Here is an 18482-nt window from a genome sequence, read left to right on the forward strand (position 1 = left end):
CCCACACTGGCTCCCGATCCAGAGGAGACGCCAGTTCAAGATGTTGACCCACACATTCAAAGCCCTGCACAACGAAGGTCCAGCATACATCAACAAACGTATGACCTCCCACCAACTGGCCAGATACCTACCGTCCGCTTCCCTCTTCCTCGCAGACACCCTCGGATCCGCCGAGGCAACAGCGGAGGACGCTTCTTCTCACACTCGGCAGCCAAAGCTTGGAACGACCTGTCCCTGCACCTTAGGACCGCCACATCACTCCGGCAATTCAGGAAAGGACTCAAGATCGGGCTGTTCGAATGAACAGAACACCAGGAGGCAGTTAGCAACTCAAGCTCCTTGAGACCCTCATGGGTGATTTGCCGCTCTTTACAAATGCTCGATTGATTGACTTGGGGCCAGTTGAAGCCCATGTCTCGTGCCTGCGGTCTCACTGTCCTTCCGGTCTGCCCCCCAATCGCTGTGGATTTCTGACTGTTCACTTTTCATCCTGTTGCCAAGCGGAAATGCTCATTTTCAGACAAAGCCGGGGGAGAGGGGGCACCCTATGGGCTTCGCGAGGTGGGAATGGGTCATCAGTGGTGGCTCCTCCAATAAGGCGGAGGAGCGTGGCCCCGCTGCTTTGAAGCAGTGAAAGAGGGGAAAAATAAAATGAAAGAAAGGAAAAATACAATTATAATAACTTGATGGTATTTTCATTTTATTTGTTCCTGCTGTTGCAGCATGGGGGCGGGACTGCTCTACTCACAGGGCAGGGGAGGGGTGGCTGGCACACTGAAGTGCGCATGATGCTTTGTCCGGCCGTCTCGGTCGGCCAAACTGTCATGCGCACTTTGCATGTTCTCCTCTCAGGCTGCATTATAGCCTGGGTGGAGAACATGTCCAGGCCCCAAGTGCCCGTCTGACCGCCAAACTAAGGCACTCAGGCCAATCGCAACGCTGCTTTGCAGCGTTGCGTTTGGCTCAGGGGAGCCTGGCTGCTTCCAGTTCGGCAAAGGAGAGACGACATGGGACAGAGCGGTGTGGAGGTAAGTGTCTTTTTCAGTTTTTTCCACCCTCTCACCTCCTGCCCGCCAGTCCAGATCCGTGCCAGCCGCCACTGTTGAGGGTCTAACACGGGTTGCAAAGCTCAGCGATTTTATTCAGGCCCCAGACCTGTCTCTTCCAGTGCGTTGGTCAAGTTCGAGTGATGACAAATCCACACATTTACAATTTTTTAAAGTTAACAAAAGATCTGGTAGGTGAAAGTGCACGCGCTGTGTCAGGCCAGACCTAGAAACCGAGGGCGCTCCCTGAGCCCCCTCTCGCTGCTTTCAGAGGAATCCATCTCTCACCGTGTCGTGTTTTTGTTTACTCGAGCAAACTTTGAATACAAATGATGAAAATGTTCCTTCTGCGCTGTACTTTCCGTCCATAATTGGCTCAGTTTGGGTTCCCATGGAAACAGCCCCTCTCGTGCTGTGCTGTAGTGCTGTCAGCACAGCTAGGACCACACATCATCCTTATACAAGCATGTAAGAGCCCCTCTTTAGCTCCACACCCCCCAGACAAGGAATGTTGCCTGGGCAACCAAGCGTTACATGTGGAGAAGCACAGAGGGTTGCTATGGCTATGGAGACACAGCCTGAGCCGCCACCACACATGGGCATCACCAGGCCCTGGACCGGACACGCGGATATGGGCATGCGCACAACAGCAGGAGGTGAACATGAGGAAATTAGTGTATGCACAAGAGTGTATGTCATGGAAGCGGTGTATGTGCAGGAGATGTATGCCATGGAAAAGATCACCACATCGTGCCCTCGACTTCGATGCTTGGCTCCATCCAAGACCCTTTTTCAGCAGACCCTGCGCGGGTTCTGTAGCCAGCCCGCCCTCCATCGAGGTGGACCCAAGCTTTACATTTGGAGCGGTCCCTCGCGACCTCAAGTAACCTTTGGCCATTGGTGACTTCTAAGCACTGTTTTTAATTTAATATTAAAAAAATCATATCTTAACTTAATAATTAATGTTTTTGTTTGTAAATATTTTCTAGTTTAAAATATTTTTTGGGGGGAATTAATTTTTTATTTATTTTATATATTAGTTGTAGTTATTTTTTATATGTAATTAATATTATAATATGTTTTCTTTTTATTTGTTAAATATATTGGTATTTTTATTTTTAACATATTTATAAATGTATTACTTTTTTAAGTTTTATAATATTATTTTTTTGATTTTTAAATATTTATTTTGTTTTTATTTTGAATTGACTGAAGTGGGAATAGTAATTGTTACCCCTTCACTATCCAACACTTTTCCTACTGTTGTACTCACTGGAGTGGGAATAGTAATTTTCACCCCTCCACTATCCAACACTTTCCCTCCTGTTGCACTGACTGGAGTTGGAATAGTAACTGTAATCCCTCTGCTATCCAACACTTACCCTACTGTTGCACTAATTGGTGTTGGAATAGTAATTTTTAGCCTTTCGATATCCAACACTTGCCCTATTGTTGTAGTGATTGGAGTGGGAATAATTATGTTTACCTCTCCGCTATCCAACACTTTCCCTACTTTTGCACTGACTGTATTGTTAAATTTAAATGTAAATATTTTTTAATAGTTTAATGTTTTCATTTATTATAGAATGTTTTTCTAATATTTTAAATTATTAATATATATATATATTATTTGTATATCATTTTCAAGTTTTAAAATACATTACAAATAATAGTTTATTAATCGTTTTAAAGTAAATATATATATATATATATATGTAAAAATTATTATGTTTGTGCGTTTATCTTTTTAAATTGCATGTATTTGTTATATTTTGTTAAAATGTATAATACATCTATTTTATTTTGGTAAAAATTATTTTAAATATTTAATATAATTGCTATATATTATTTTATTTTATATATATATATATATATATATATATATATAAATATATAAATCAATATGTTGTACATCTATATTTTTTTTTCAACAATATTTTTTAGTCAATGTTTTTGTACTTACCTCTTTAAGTATAGGGAGTCAATATTTTTGTAGTCTATATTTTTTCGTCGATATTTTCTACATCGATGTTTGTGACATCGATGTTGTGTCAGTGAACCGTTCAGAGAGCAAGTTAAAAAAGCTTTCATAAAAACACATTCATATAGCAAAAAACAGCAATTCAAGGTCAAGTTATTCTCCCAAACTTTAGAGATTCTTTTTGATTACTCAGATTTTAATTAAAGTAAAGTCTCAATTCGGCAGGGAAAGACTGCTTCAATCATTTTAACTTCACCTCTCTTGCTACCTCCTTCGGTCCAGGCCCCTAGGATTGTCTACCCACAATGCACTGTTGCTGTGCCCGGGAAGATTCAAGTATTATGGAAACGATCTCCATTCAGCAAGCTCCTCTGCCTTCCCCATCCCTGTTCTCTCCTTTTTCCTACACTGGAGCAGCTTTCGGCAGGTCGCCATGGCTTCAGGGGTGTTGTTCCGGATCTTAGATGCATGGATGGATAAGGCCTGCTGCCTTGTTTTTTATTTTTACACTTCTTAGCCTGCAGTCTGCTGGTGTCCTGGCTGCGGCTGTGCTGAGAACCACAGAGGGGGCCAGTGTGTCTGCAGGATAGGCGGGTGTGCTGGTCGTGATGGTTTTGTAAATGATGCAGCAGGTTGTGAAGGTGGTGCAGATCGTCAAGGGGGGCCAGTGGACTTCCATCAGGATGGGGGTGATGTGATCAGATCTCTTCAGCCCCTTCATGAGGCATGAAAGATGCCCCCAGATGGAGGCAACCTGCAGGCTGGGAGGCCATGGACCAGGACGTTCCCATCACCCAGGTGCGAGGGTATTAGAAGGACAAAAACAACAGCACAACCTTCTAACATGATACAGGATGGAAGGAAGGGCAGCGCCAAGGGGGCACCACAGCATTGGTGACAAAAGAGACCCAAACAAGGAGGTGGAAAGAGTGTGCAATCAAATGTGAGCCCATTGAAGACACTATGATTGACATGCTGAATCCCACCCGCACAACAGGGTCCTTTACACATCTCCAATGTAGACCCCTGGATGAAGCACTCAATGGATCAGACAAAGACCCCCGCCCCTTCTCAGCCGTGCAGACCTCTCCGCTGTCGCAGAGGTTTGAGTCACCAACGAGCATCACAGGACAGGGCGGGAGGCTTAAGAGCATCACCCGGGCTCAGAGATCATGGGACACATCCAAGGCCAGGAGAACCCCATCAGAGGTCAGAGGACATGTCCACGGCCAGGAGAACCCCCAGGTGAGCAGCTCGTGCAGGGGGTCTGAGCACAGGTGGAGGGGCACACAGGTGGTGTGGTGCATGGCCCCACCCACAGAAACACAGGGTCTTACCTGGTTGCCTCTTTTATAGACAGCGGGCCATTGTGAGGGGTCGTCGAAGTACAGGAGAATGTTCTGGCAGCATTTGGACTGGGAAGAAGAAAAAAACACAACGTCAGAGACAGAGCCAGGGAGAGAAGAGACAGAGCCAGAGACAGAGGAGACAGAGCCAGGGAGAGAAGGGACAGAGCCAGGGAGAAGAGATAGAGCCAGGGAGAGAAGGGACAGAGCCAGGGAGAGAAGGGACAGAGCCAGGGAGAGAAGAGACAGAGCCAGGGAGAAGAGACAGAACCAGGGAGAGAAGAGACAGAGCCAGGGAGAGAAGGGACAGAGCCAGGGAGAAGCGATAGAGCCAGGGAGAGAAGGGACAGAGCCAGGGAGAGAAGGGACAGAGCCAGGGAGAGAAGGGACAGAGCCAGGGAGAAGAGATAGAGCCAGGGAGAGAAGGGACAGAGCCAGGGAGAGAAGGGACAGAGCCAGGGAGGGAAGAGACAGAGCCAGGGAGGGAAGAGACAGAGCCAGGGAGAGAAGAGACAGAGCCAGGGAGAGAAGAGACAGAGCCAAGGAGAGAAGGGACAGAGCCAGGGAGAAGAGATAGAGCCAGGGAGAGAAGGGACAGAGCCAGGGAGAGAAGAGACAGAGCCAGAGAGAGAGGAGACAGAGCCAGGGAGAGAAGGGACAGAGCCAGGGAGAAGAGATAGAGCCAGGGAGAGAAGGGACAGAGCCAGGGAGAGAAGGGACAGAGCCAGGGAGAGAAGAGACAGAGCCAGGGAGAAGAGACAGAACCAGGGAGAGAAGAGACAGAGCCAGGGAGAGAAGGGACAGAGCCAGGGAGAAGAGATAGAGCCAGGGAGAGAAGGGACAGAGCCAGGGAGAAAAGGGACAGAGCCAGGGAGAGAAGGGACAGAGCCAGGGAGAGAAGGGACAGAGCCAGGGAGGGAAGAGACAGAGCCAGGGAGGGAACAGACAGAGCCAGGGAGAGAAGAGACAGAGCCAGGGAGAGAAGAGACAGAGCCAGGGAGAGAAGGGACAGAGCCAGGGAGAAGAGATAGAGCCAGGGAGAGAAGGGACAGAGCCAGGGAGAGAAGGGACAGAGCCAGGGAGAGAAGGGACAGAGCCAGGGAGGGAAGAGACAGAGCCAGGGAGAGAAGAGACAGAGCCAGGGAGAGAAGAGACAGAGCCAGGGAGAGAAGAGACAGAGCCAGGGAGAGAAGAGGCAGACCTAGGAAAAGAAGCGATAGAACTAGGGAGAGAGAAGCTAGAACCAGGGAGAGAAGAGACAGAGCCATGAGGTGAAGACACAGAACCAGGGAGAAAAGAGACAGTGACGGGTATGGAAACATACCCAGGGGAAAAAGAGATACAACGAGTGAGTGAAGAGATAGAAGCAGGGAGAGACGAGACAGAACCATGAAGAGGAGACACGGCCAGGGAGAGAAGAGATAGAACCAGAGAAAGAATAGACAGACCTGGGAATACACAAGACAGAACAAGGGAAAATAGAGAGAACAAGGGAGTGAAGAGATAGAACCGTGGAGAGAAGCGAGATAACCAGGGATAGAAGAGACAGAACCAGGGAAAAGTGAGATAGTAAAAGAGAGTGAAGAGATAGAACCAGAGAGAGAAGAGACAGAACCAGAGAGAAAGGAGACAGAACCAGGGAGAGAAGAGACAGAGCCAGGGAGGGAAGAGACAGAGCCAGGGAGAGAAGAGACAGAACCAGGGAGAGAAGAGACAGAGCTAAGGAGAGAAGAGACAGAGCCAGGGAGAGAAGAGACAGAGCCAGGGAGAGAAGAGACAGAGCCGGGGAGAGAAGGGACAGAGCTAAGGAGAGAAGAGACAGAGCCAGGGAGAGAGGAGACAGAACCAGGGAGAGAAGAGACAGAGCCAGGGAGAGAAGGGACAGGGCTAAGGAGAGAAGAGACAGAGCCGGGGAGAGAAGAGACAGAACCAGAGAGAGAAGAGACAGAGCCGGGGAGAGAAGAGACAGAACCAGAGAGAGAAGAGACAGAGCCGGGGAGAGAAGAGACAGAGCCGGGGAGAGAAGAGACAGAGCCAGGGAGAGAAGGGACAGAACCAGGGAGAGGAAAGATAGAACCATGGAGAGATGAGACAGAGCCAGGGAGAGAAGGGACAGAGCCAGGGAGAGAAGGGACAGAGCTAAGGAGAGAAGAGACAGAGCCAGGGAGAGAAGAGACAGAACCAGGGAGAGAAGAAACAGAGCCAGGGAGAGAAGGGACAGAACCAGGGAGAGAAGGGACAGAGCTAAGAAGAGAAGAGACAGAGCCAGGGAGAGAAGAGACAGAACCAGGGAGAGAAGAGACAGAGCCGGGGAGAGAAGGGACAGAACCAGGGAGAGAAGAGACAGAGCCAGGGAGGGAAGAGACAGAACCAGGGAGAGAAGAGACAGAGCCAGGGAGAGAAGGGACAGAGCTAAGGAGAGAAGAGACGTAGCCAGGGAGAGAAGAGACAGAACCAGAGAGAGAAGAGACAGAGCCAGGGAGAGAAGGGACAGAGCCAGGGAGAGAAGGGACAGAGCTAAGGAGAGAAGAGACAGAGACAGGGAGAGAAGAGACAGAGCCAGGGAGAGAAGAGACAGAACCAGAGAGAGAAGAGACAGAGCCGGGGAGAGAAGAGACAGAACCAGAGAGAGAAGAGACAGAGCCGGGGAGAGAAGAGACAGAGCCGGGGAGAGAAGAGACAGAGCCAGGGAGAGAAGGGACAGAGCCAGGGAGAGAAGGGACAGAGCTAAGGAGAGAAGAGACAGAGCCAGGGAGAGAAGAGACAGAACCAGGGAGAGAAGAAACAGAGCCAGGGAGAGAAGGGACAGAACCAGGGAGAGAAGGGACAGAGCTAAGGAGAGAAGAGACAGAGCCAGGGAGAGAAGAGACAGAACCAGGGAGAGAAGAGACAGAGCCAGGGAGAGAAGGGACAGAACCAGGGAGAGAAGAGACAGAGCCAGGGAGGGAAGAGACAGAACCAGGGAGAGAAGAGACAGAGCCAGGGAGAGAAGGGACAGAGCTAAGGAGAGAAGAGACGTAGCCAGGGAGAGAAGAGACAGAGCCAGGGAGAGAAGAGACAGAACCAAGAAGAGAAGACATAGAACAAGGGAGTGAAGAGACAGAACCTGGCTGCGAAGAGATAGAACCAAGGAGAGAAGAGATAGACCAAGTGAGTGAAAAGATAAAAGCCAGGGAGAGACGAAACAGAACCAGGGAGAGAAGACATAGAACAAGAGAGTGAACAAATGAACCAAAGAGAGAAGGGATAGGACTTGGGAGAGAAGAGACAGAACCAGGAACAGAATTGATAGAACAAGGAAGTGGAAAGATAAAACCTGGGAGAGAAGCAATAGAACTGGGGAGAGAAGAGAGAGAAGCAGGGAGAGAAGAGACAGAGCCAGGGAGAGAAGAGAGAGAGCCAGGGAAAGAAGGAACAGAGCCAGGGACAGAAGAGACAGAGCCAGGGACAGAAGAGACAGAGCCAGGGAGAGAAGGGACAGAGCCAGGGAGAGAAGAGACAGAGACAGAGAGAGAAGAGGCAGAGCCAGGGAGAGAAGAGACAGAGCCAGGGAGAGAAGAGACAGAACCAGAGAGAGAAGAGACAGGACCGGGGAGAGAAGAGACAGAGCCAGGGAGAGAAGGAACAGAGCCAGGGGCAGAAGAGACAGAGCCAGGGAGAGAAGGGACAGAGCCAGGGACAGAAGGGACAGAGACAGGTAGAGAAGGGACCGAGCCAGGGAGAGAAGAGACAGAGCCCGGAAAGAAGAGACTGAGCCAGGGAGAGAAGAGACTGAGCCAGAGAGAGAAGAGACAGAGCCAGGGAGAGAAGAGACAAACTGAGCCAGGGAGAGAAGGGACAGAGGCAGGGAGAGAAGAGACAGAGACAGGGAGAGAAGAGACAGAACCAGGGAGAGAAGAGACAGAGCCAGGAGAGAAGAGACAGAACCAGGGAGAGAAGAGACAGAGACAGGGAGAGAAGAGACAGAACCAGAGAGAGAAGAGGCAGAGCCAGGGAGAGAAGGAACAGAGCCAGGGACAGAAGGGACAGAGCCAGGGAGAGAAGGGGCAGAGCCAGGAAAGAAGAGACTGAGCCAGGGAGAGAAGAGACAGAGCCAGGGAGAGAAGAGACAAACTGAGCCAGGGAGAGAAGAGACAGAGCCAGGAGAGAGGAGACAGAGCCAGGGAGAGAAGAACAAGAACCAGGGAGAGAAGAGACTGAGCCAGGAGAGAAGAGACAGAGCCAGGGAGAGACGAGACAGGACCGGGGAGAGAAGAGACAGAGCCAGGGAGAGAAGGGACAGAGCCAGAGAGAGAAGAGACAGGACCGGGGAGAGAAGAGACAGAGCCAGGGAGAGAAGGGACAGAGCCAGGGAGAGAAGAGACAGAACCAGAGAGAGAAGAGACAGGGCCAGGGAGAGAAGAGACAGAGACAGGGAGAGACAAGATAGAACCATGGAGAGATGAGACAGAGCCAGGGAGAGAAGGGACAGAGCCAGGGAGAGAAGGGACAGAGCCAGGGAGAGAAGAGACAGAACCAGGGAGAGAAGAAACAGAGCCAGGGAGAGAAGGGACAGAACCAGGGAGAGACGGGACAGAGCCAGGGAGAGAAGAGACAGAACCAGGGAGAGAAGGGACAGAACCAGGGAGAGAAGAGACAGAGCCAGAGAGGGAAGAGACAGAACCAGGGAGAGAAGAGACAGAGCCAGGGAGAGACAAGATAGAACCATGGAGAGATGAGACAGAGCCAGGGAGAGAAGAGACAGAGCCAGAGAGGGAAGAGACAGAACCAGGGCGAGAAGGGACAGAGCCAGGGAGAGAAGAGACAGAACCAGGGAGAGAAGGGACAGAACCAGGGAGAGAAGAGACAGAGCCAGAGAGGGAAGAGACAGAACCAGGGAGAGAAGAGACAGAGCCAGGGAGAGACAAGATAGAACCATGGAGAGAAGAGACAGAACCAAGAAGAGAAGACATAGAACAAGGGAGTGAAGAGACAGAACCTGGCTGAGAAGAGATAGAACCAGGGAGATAAGAGATAGACCAAGTGAGTGAAAAGATAAAAGCCAGGGAGAGACGAAACAGAACCAGGGAGAGAAGACATAGAACAAGAGAGTGAACAAATGAACCAAGGAGAGAAGGGATAGGACTTGGGAGAGAAGAGACAGAACCAGGAACAGAATTGATAGAACAAGGAAGTGGAAAGATAAAACCTGGGAGAGAAGCAATAGAACTGGGGAGAGAAGAGAGAGAAGCAGGGAGAGAAGAGACAGAGCCAGGGAGAGAAGAGACAGAGCCAGGGAAAGAAGGAACAGAGCCAGGGACAGAAGATACAGAGCCAGGGAGAGAAGGGACAGAGCCAGGGAGAGAAGAGACAGAGACAGAGAGAGAAGAGGCAGAGCCAGGGAGAGAAGAGACAGAGCCAGGGAGAGAAGAGACAGAACCAGGGAGAGAAGGAACAGAGCCAGGGACAGAAGAGACAGAGCCAGGGAGAGAAGGGACAGAGCCAGGGAGAGAAGGGACAGAGCCAGGGAGAGAAGGAACAGAGCCAGGGACAGAAGAGACAGAGCCAGGGAGAGAAGGGACAGAGCCAGGGACAGAAGGGACCGAGCCAGGGAGAGAAGAGACAGAGCCAGGAGAGAAGAGACAGAACCAGGGAGAGAAGAGACTGAGCCAGAGAGAGAAGAGACTGAGCCAGGGAGAGAAGAGACAGAGCCAGAGAGAGAAGAGACAGAGCCAGGGAGAGAAGAGAAGAGACAGAGCTAGAGAGAGAAGGGACAGAGCCAGGAGAGAAGAGACTGAGCCAGGGAGAGAAGAGACAGAGCCAGGAGAGAAGAGACAGAGCCAGGGAGAGAAGAGACAATCTGAGCCAGGGAGAGAAGAGACAGAGCCAGGAGAGAAGAGACAGAGCCAGGGAGAGAAGAGAAAGAGCCAGGAGAGAAGAGACAGAGCCAGGAGAGAAGAGACAGAGCCAGGGATGAGAAGAGACAGAGCCAGGAGAGAAGAGACTCAGCCAGGGAGAGAAGAGACAGAGCCAGGAGAGAAGAGACAGAGCCAGGGAGAGAAGAGACAGAACCAGAGAGAGAAGAGGCAGAGCCAGGGACAGAAGAGACAGAGCCAGGGAGAGAAGGAACAGAGCCAGGGAGAGAAGGGGCAGAGCCAGGAAAGAAGAGACTGAGCCAGGGAGAGAAGAGACAGAACCAGAGAGAGAAGAGGCAGAGCCAGGGACAGAAGGGACAGAGCCAGGGAGAGAAGGGGCAGAGCCAGGAAAGAAGAGACTGAGCCAGGGAGAGAAGAGACAGAACCAGAGAGAGAAGAGGCAGAGCCAGGGACAGAAGGGACAGAGCCAGGGAGAGAAGAGACAGAGCCAGGGAGAGAAGAGACAAACTGAGCCAGGGAGAGAAGAGACAGAGACAGGAGAGAAGAGACAGAGACATGGAGAGAAGAGACAGAACCAGGAACAGAATTGATAGAACAAGGAAGTGGAAAGATAAAACCTGGGAGAGAAGCAATAGAACCGGGGAGAGAAGAGAGAGAAACAGGGAGAGAAAAGACAGAGCCAGGGAGAGAAGAGACAGAACCAGGGAGAGAAGAGACAGAGCCAGGAGAGAAGAGACAGAGACAGGGAGAGAAGAGACAGAGCCAGGGAGAGAAGGGACAGAGCCAGGAGAGAAGAGACAGAGCCAGGGAGAGAAGAGACAGAGCCAGGGAGAGTAGAGACGGAGCCAGAGAGAGAAGAGACAGAGCCAGGGAGAGAAGAGACAGAGCCAGGGAGAGAAGAGACAGAGCCAGGGAGAGAAGAGACAGAACCAGGAGAGAAGAGACAGAGACAGGGATAAGAGATAGAACCAGGAGAGAAGAGACTGAGCCAGGAAAGAAGAGACTGAGCCAGGAGAGATGAGACTGAGCCAGGCAGAGAAGGGACAGAGCCAGGGAGAGAAGGTCCAGAGCCAGGGAGAGAAGAGACAGAGCCAGGGAGAGAAGGGACAGAGCCAGGGAGAGAAGAGACTGAGACAGGGAGAGAAGAGACAGAACCAGGAGAGAAGAGACAGAGACAGGGAGAGATGAGACAGAGCCAGGGAGAGAAGAGATAGAACCAGGGAGAGAAGAGTCAGAGACAGGGATAAGAGACAGAACCAGGAGAGAAGAGACTGAGCCAGGAAAGAAGAGACTGAGCCAGGAGAGATGAGACTGAGCCAGGCAGAGAAGGGACAGAGCCAGGGAGAGAAGGTCCAGAGCCAGGGAGAGAAGAGACAGAGCCAGGGAGAGAAGGGACAGAGCCAGGGAGAGAAGAGACTGAGACAGGGAGAGAAGAGACAGAACCAGGAGAGAAGAGACAGAGACAGGGAGAGATGAGACAGAGCCAGGGAGAGAAGAGATAGAACCAGGGAGAGAAGAGACAGAGCCAGGAGAGAAGAGACAGAGCCAGGGAGAGAAGAGACAGAGCCAGGGAGAGAAGAGACAGAGCCGGGGAGAGAAGAGACAGAACCAGGGAGAGAAGAGACAGAACCAGGGATAGAAGGAACAGAGCCAGGAGAGAAGAGACAGAGCCAGGGAGAGAAGAGACAGAGCCAGGGAGAGAAGAGACAGAGCCAGGGAGAGAAGAGACAGAGACAGGGAGAGATGAGACAGAACCAGGGAGAGAAGGAACAGAGCCAGGAGAGAAGAGACAGAGCCAGGGAGAGAAGAGACAGAGCCAGGAGAGAAGAGACAGAGACAGGGAGAGAAGAGACAGAGCCAGGGAGAGAAGAGACAGAACCAGGAGAGAAGAGACAGAGACAGGGAGAGATGAGACAGAACCAGGGAGAGAAGAGACAGAGCCAGGGAGAGAAGGGACAGAACCAGGGAGAGAAGAGACAGAGCCAGAGAGGGAAGAGACAGAACCAGGGAGAGAAGAGACAGAGCCAGGGAGAGACAAGATAGAACCATGGAGAGATGAGACAGAGCCAGGGAGAGAAGAGACAGAGCCAGAGAGGGAAGAGACAGAACCAGGGCGAGAAGGGACAGAGCCAGGGAGAGAAGAGACAGAACCAGGGAGAGAAGGGACAGAACCAGGGAGAGAAGAGACAGAGCCAGAGAGGGAAGAGACAGAACCAGGGAGAGAAGAGACAGAGCCAGGGAGAGACAAGATAGAACCATGGAGAGAAGAGACAGAACCAAGAAGAGAAGACATAGAACAAGGGAGTGAAGAGACAGAACCTGGCTGAGAAGAGATAGAACCAGGGAGATAAGAGATAGACCAAGTGAGTGAAAAGATAAAAGCCAGGGAGAGACGAAACAGAACCAGGGAGAGAAGACATAGAACAAGAGAGTGAACAAATGAACCAAGGAGAGAAGGGATAGGACTTGGGAGAGAAGAGACAGAACCAGGAACAGAATTGATAGAACAAGGAAGTGGAAAGATAAAACCTGGGAGAGAAGCAATAGAACTGGGGAGAGAAGAGAGAGAAGCAGGGAGAGAAGAGACAGAGCCAGGGAGAGAAGAGACAGAGCCAGGGAAAGAAGGAACAGAGCCAGGGACAGAAGATACAGAGCCAGGGAGAGAAGGGACAGAGCCAGGGAGAGAAGAGACAGAGACAGAGAGAGAAGAGGCAGAGCCAGGGAGAGAAGAGACAGAGCCAGGGAGAGAAGAGACAGAACCAGGGAGAGAAGGAACAGAGCCAGGGACAGAAGAGACAGAGCCAGGGAGAGAAGGGACAGAGCCAGGGAGAGAAGGGACAGAGCCAGGGAGAGAAGGAACAGAGCCAGGGACAGAAGAGACAGAGCCAGGGAGAGAAGGGACAGAGCCAGGGACAGAAGGGACCGAGCCAGGGAGAGAAGAGACAGAGCCAGGAGAGAAGAGACAGAACCAGGGAGAGAAGAGACTGAGCCAGAGAGAGAAGAGACTGAGCCAGGGAGAGAAGAGACAGAGCCAGAGAGAGAAGAGACAGAGCCAGGGAGAGAAGAGAAGAGACAGAGCTAGAGAGAGAAGGGACAGAGCCAGGAGAGAAGAGACTGAGCCAGGGAGAGAAGAGACAGAGCCAGGAGAGAAGAGACAGAGCCAGGGAGAGAAGAGACAATCTGAGCCAGGGAGAGAAGAGACAGAGCCAGGAGAGAAGAGACAGAGCCAGGGAGAGAAGAGAAAGAGCCAGGAGAGAAGAGACAGAGCCAGGAGAGAAGAGACAGAGCCAGGGAGAGAAGAGACAGAGCCAGGAGAGAAGAGACTGAGCCAGGGAGAGAAGAGACAGAGCCAGGAGAGAAGAGACAGAGCCAGGGAGAGAAGAGACAGAACCAGAGAGAGAAGAGGCAGAGCCAGGGACAGAAGAGACAGAGCCAGGGAGAGAAGGAACAGAGCCAGGGAGAGAAGGGGCAGAGCCAGGAAAGAAGAGACTGAGCCAGGGAGAGAAGAGACAGAACCAGAGAGAGAAGAGGCAGAGCCAGGGACAGAAGGGACAGAGCCAGGGAGAGAAGGGGCAGAGCCAGGAAAGAAGAGACTGAGCCAGGGAGAGAAGAGACAGAACCAGAGAGAGAAGAGGCAGAGCCAGGGACAGAAGGGACAGAGCCAGGGAGAGAAGAGACAGAGCCAGGGAGAGAAGAGACAAACTGAGCCAGGGAGAGAAGAGACAGAGACAGGAGAGAAGAGACAGAGACATGGAGAGAAGAGACAGAACCAGGAACAGAATTGATAGAACAAGGAAGTGGAAAGATAAAACCTGGGAGAGAAGCAATAGAACCGGGGAGAGAAGAGAGAGAAACAGGGAGAGAAAAGACAGAGCCAGGGAGAGAAGAGACAGAACCAGGGAGAGAAGAGACAGAGCCAGGAGAGAAGAGACAGAGACAGGGAGAGAAGAGACAGAGCCAGGGAGAGAAGGGACAGAGCCAGGAGAGAAGAGACAGAGCCAGGGAGAGAAGAGACAGAGCCAGGGAGAGTAGAGACGGAGCCAGAGAGAGAAGAGACAGAGCCAGGGAGAGAAGAGACAGAGCCAGGGAGAGAAGAGACAGAGCCAGGGAGAGAAGAGACAGAACCAGGAGAGAAGAGACAGAGACAGGGATAAGAGATAGAACCAGGAGAGAAGAGACTGAGCCAGGAAAGAAGAGACTGAGCCAGGAGAGATGAGACTGAGCCAGGCAGAGAAGGGACAGAGCCAGGGAGAGAAGGTCCAGAGCCAGGGAGAGAAGAGACAGAGCCAGGGAGAGAAGGGACAGAGCCAGGGAGAGAAGAGACTGAGACAGGGAGAGAAGAGACAGAACCAGGAGAGAAGAGACAGAGACAGGGAGAGATGAGACAGAGCCAGGGAGAGAAGAGATAGAACCAGGGAGAGAAGAGTCAGAGACAGGGATAAGAGACAGAACCAGGAGAGAAGAGACTGAGCCAGGAAAGAAGAGACTGAGCAAGGAGAGATGAGACTGAGCCAGGCAGAGAAGGGACAGAGCCAGGGAGAGAAGGTCCAGAGCCAGGGAGAGAAGAGACAGAGCCAGGGAGAGAAGGGACAGAGCCAGGGAGAGAAGAGACTGAGACAGGGAGAGAAGAGACAGAACCAGGAGAGAAGAGACAGAGACAGGGAGAGATGAGACAGAGCCAGGGAGAGAAGAGATAGAACCAGGGAGAGAAGAGACAGAGCCAGGAGAGAAGAGACAGAGCCAGGGAGAGAAGAGACAGAGCCAGGGAGAGAAGAGACAGAGCCGGGGAGAGAAGAGACAGAACCAGGGAGAGAAGAGACAGAACCAGGGATAGAAGGAACAGAGCCAGGAGAGAAGAGACAGAGCCAGGGAGAGAAGAGACAGAGCCAGGGAGAGAAGAGACAGAGCCAGGGAGAGAAGAGACAGAGACAGGGAGAGATGAGACAGAACCAGGGAGAGAAGGAACAGAGCCAGGAGAGAAGAGACAGAGCCAGGGAGAGAAGAGACAGAGCCAGGAGAGAAGAGACAGAGACAGGGAGAGAAGAGACAGAGCCAGGGAGAGAAGAGACAGAACAAGGAGAGAAGAGACAGAGACAGGGAGAGATGAGACAGAACCAGGGAGAGAAGAGACAGAGCCAGGAAAGAAGAGACTGCGCCAGGGAGAGAAGAGACAGAGCCAGGAAAGAAGAGACTGAGCCAGGGAGAGAAGAGACAGAGCCAGGAAAGAAGAGACTGAGCCAGGAGAGATGAGACTGAGCCAGGCAGAGAAGGGACAGAGCCAGGGAGAGAAGGTCTAGAGCCAGGGAGAGAAGAGACAGAGCCAGGAGAGAAGAGACAGAGCCAGGGAGAGAAGAGAAAGAGCCAGGAGAGAAGAGACAGAGCCAGGAGAGAAGAGACAGAGCCAGGGAGAGAAGAGACAGAGCCAGGAGAGAAGAGACTGAGCCAGGGAGAGAAGAGACAGAGACAGGAGAGAAGAGACAGAGCCAGGGAGAGAAGAGACAGAACCAGAGAGAGAAGAGGCAGAGCCAGGGACAGAAGAGACAGAGACAGGGAGAGAAGGAACAGAGCCAGGGAGAGAAGGGGCAGAGCCAGGAAAGAAGAGACTGAGCCAGGGAGAGAAGAGACAGAACCAGAGAGAGAAGAGGCAGAGCCAGGGACAGAAGGGACAGAGCCAGGGAGAGAAGGGGCAGAGCCAGGAAAGAAGAGACTGAGCCAGGGAGAGAAGAGACAGAACAAGAGAGAGAAGAGGCAGAGCCAGGGACAGAGCCAGGGAGAGAAGAGACAGAGCCAGGGAGAGAAGAGACAAACTGAGCCAGGGAGAGAAGAGACAGAGACAGGAGAGAAGAGACAGAGACATGGAGAGAAGAGACAGAACCAGGAACAGAATTGATAGAACAAGGAAGTGGAAAGATAAAACCTGGGAGAGAAGCAATAGAACCGGGGAGAGAAGAGAGAGAAACAGGGAGAGAAAAGACAGAGCCAGGGAGAGAAGAGACAGAACCAGGGAGAGAAGAGACAGAGCCAGGAGAGAAGAGACAGAGACAGGGAGAGAAGAGACAGAGCCAGGGAGAGAAGGGACAGAGCCAGGAGAGAAGAGACAGAGCCAGGGAGAGAAGAGACAGAGCCAGGGAGAGTAGAGACGGAGCCAGAGAGAGAAGAGACAGAGCCAGGGAGAGAAGAGACAGAGCCAGGGAGAGAAGAGACAGAGCCAGGGAGAGAAGAGACAGAACCAGGAGAGAAGAGACAGAGACAGGGATAAGAGATAGAACCAGGAGAGAAGAGACTGAGCCAGGAAAGAAGAGACTGAGCCAGGAGAGATGAGACTGAGCCAGGCAGAGAAGGGACAGAGCCAGGGAGAGAAGGTCCAGAGCCAGGGAGAGAAGAGACAGAGCCAGGGAGAGAAGGGACAGAGCCAGGGAGAGAAGAGACTGAGACAGGGAGAGAAGAGACAGAACCAGGAGAGAAGAGACAGAGACAGGGAGAGATGAGACAGAGCCAGGGAGAGAAGAGATAGAACCAGGGAGAGAAGAGTCAGAGACAGGGATAAGAGACAGAACCAGGAGAGAAGAGACTGAGCCAGGAAAGAAGAGACTGAGCCAGGAGAGATGAGACTGAGCCAGGCAGAGAAGGGACAGAGCCAGGGAGAGAAGGTCCAGAGCCAGGGAGAGAAGAGACAGAGCCAGGGAGAGAAGGGACAGAGCCAGGGAGAGAAGAGACTGAGACAGGGAGAGAAGAGACAGAACCAGGAGAGAAGAGACAGAGACAGGGAGAGATGAGACAGAGCCAGGGAGAGAAGAGATAGAACCAGGGAGAGAAGAGACAGAGCCAGGAGAGAAGAGACAGAGCCAGGGAGAGAAGAGACAGTGCCAGGGAGAGAAGAGACAGAGCCGGGGAGAGAAGAGACAGAACCAGGGAGAGAAGAGACAGAACCAGGGATAGAAGGAACAGAGCCAGGAGAGAAGAGACAGAGCCAGGGAGAGAAGAGACAGAGCCAGGGAGAGAAGAGACAGAGCCAGGGAGAGAAGAGACAGAGACAGGGAGAGATGAGACAGAACCAGGGAGAGAAGGAACAGAGCCAGGAGAGAAGAGACAGAGCCAGGGAGAGAAGAGACAGAGCCAGGAGAGAAGAGACAGAGACAGGGAGAGAAGAGACAGAGCCAGGGAGAGAAGAGACAGAACCAGGAGAGAAGAGACAGAGACAGGGAGAGATGAGACAGAACCAGGGAGAGAAGAGACAGAGCCAGGAAAGAAGAGACTGCGCCAGGGAGAGAAGAGACAGAGCCAGGAAAGAAGAGACTGAGCCAGGGAGAGAAGAGACAGAGCCAGGAAAGAAGAGACTGAGCCAGGAGAGATGAGACTGAGCCAGGCAGAGAAGGGACAGAGCCAGGGAGAGAAGGTCTAGAGCCAGGGAGAGAAGAGACAGAGCCAGGGAGAGAAGGGACAGAGCCAGGGAGAGAAGAGACTGAGACAGGGAGAGATGAGACAGAACCAGGAGAGAAAAGACAGAGACAGGGAGAGATGAGACAGAGCCAGGGAGAGAAGAGATAGAACCAGGGAGAGAAGAGACAGAGCCAGGAAAGAAGAGACTGAGCCAGGGAGAGAAGAGACTGAGCCAGGAGAGAAGAGACTGAGCCAGGAGAGATGAGACTGAGCCAGGCAGAGAAGGGACAGAGCCAGGGAGAGAAGGTCCAGAGCCAGGGAGAGAAGAGACAGAGCCAGGGAGAGAAGAGACAGAGCCAGGGAGAAGAGATAGAGCCAGGGAGAGAAGAGACAGAGTCAGGGAGAGAAGAGACTGAGCCAGGGAGAGAAGAGACAGAGCCAGGAAGAGAAGGGACAGAGCCAGGGAGAGAAGAGACAGAGCCAGGGAGAGAAGAGACTGCGCAAGAGAGAGAAGAGACAGAGCCAGGGAGAGATGAGATAGAGCCAGGGAGAGAAGAGACAGAGCCAGGGAGAGAAGGGACGGAGCCAGAGAGAGAAGAGACAGAGCCAGGGAGAGAAGAGACTGAGCCAGGGAGAGAAGAGACAGAGCCAGGGAGAGAAGGGACAGAGCCAGGGAGAGAAGAGACAGAGCCAGGGAGAGAAGGGACAGAACCAGAGAGAGAAGAGACAGAGCCAGGGAGAGAAGAGACAGAGCCAGGGAGAGAAGGGACAGAACCAGAGAGAGAAGAGACAGAGCCAGGGAGAGAAGAGACAGAGCCAGAGAGAGAAGAGACAGAGCCAGGGAGAGAAGAGACAGAACCAGAGACAGAAGAGA

General features: G+C 52.1%; 1 protein-coding gene across 1 annotated transcript in view; it reads right to left on the minus strand.

The window, feature by feature from the left end:
- TMEM145 (transmembrane protein 145) overlaps positions 1–18482 on the minus strand; it is a 243413-nt gene that overhangs the window by 82111 nt on the left and 142820 nt on the right. Inside the window, exon 3 of the mRNA XM_078651318.1 lies at positions 4365–4442. Coding sequence (XP_078507444.1) covers positions 4365–4442 — 78 coding nt within the window. The remainder of the gene's footprint in view (positions 1–4364; positions 4443–18482) is intronic.

Source organism: Lissotriton helveticus, chromosome 7, assembly GCF_964261635.1.
Source record: "Lissotriton helveticus chromosome 7, aLisHel1.1, whole genome shotgun sequence".
NCBI classification, from domain to species: Eukaryota; Metazoa; Chordata; class Amphibia; order Caudata; family Salamandridae; genus Lissotriton; species Lissotriton helveticus.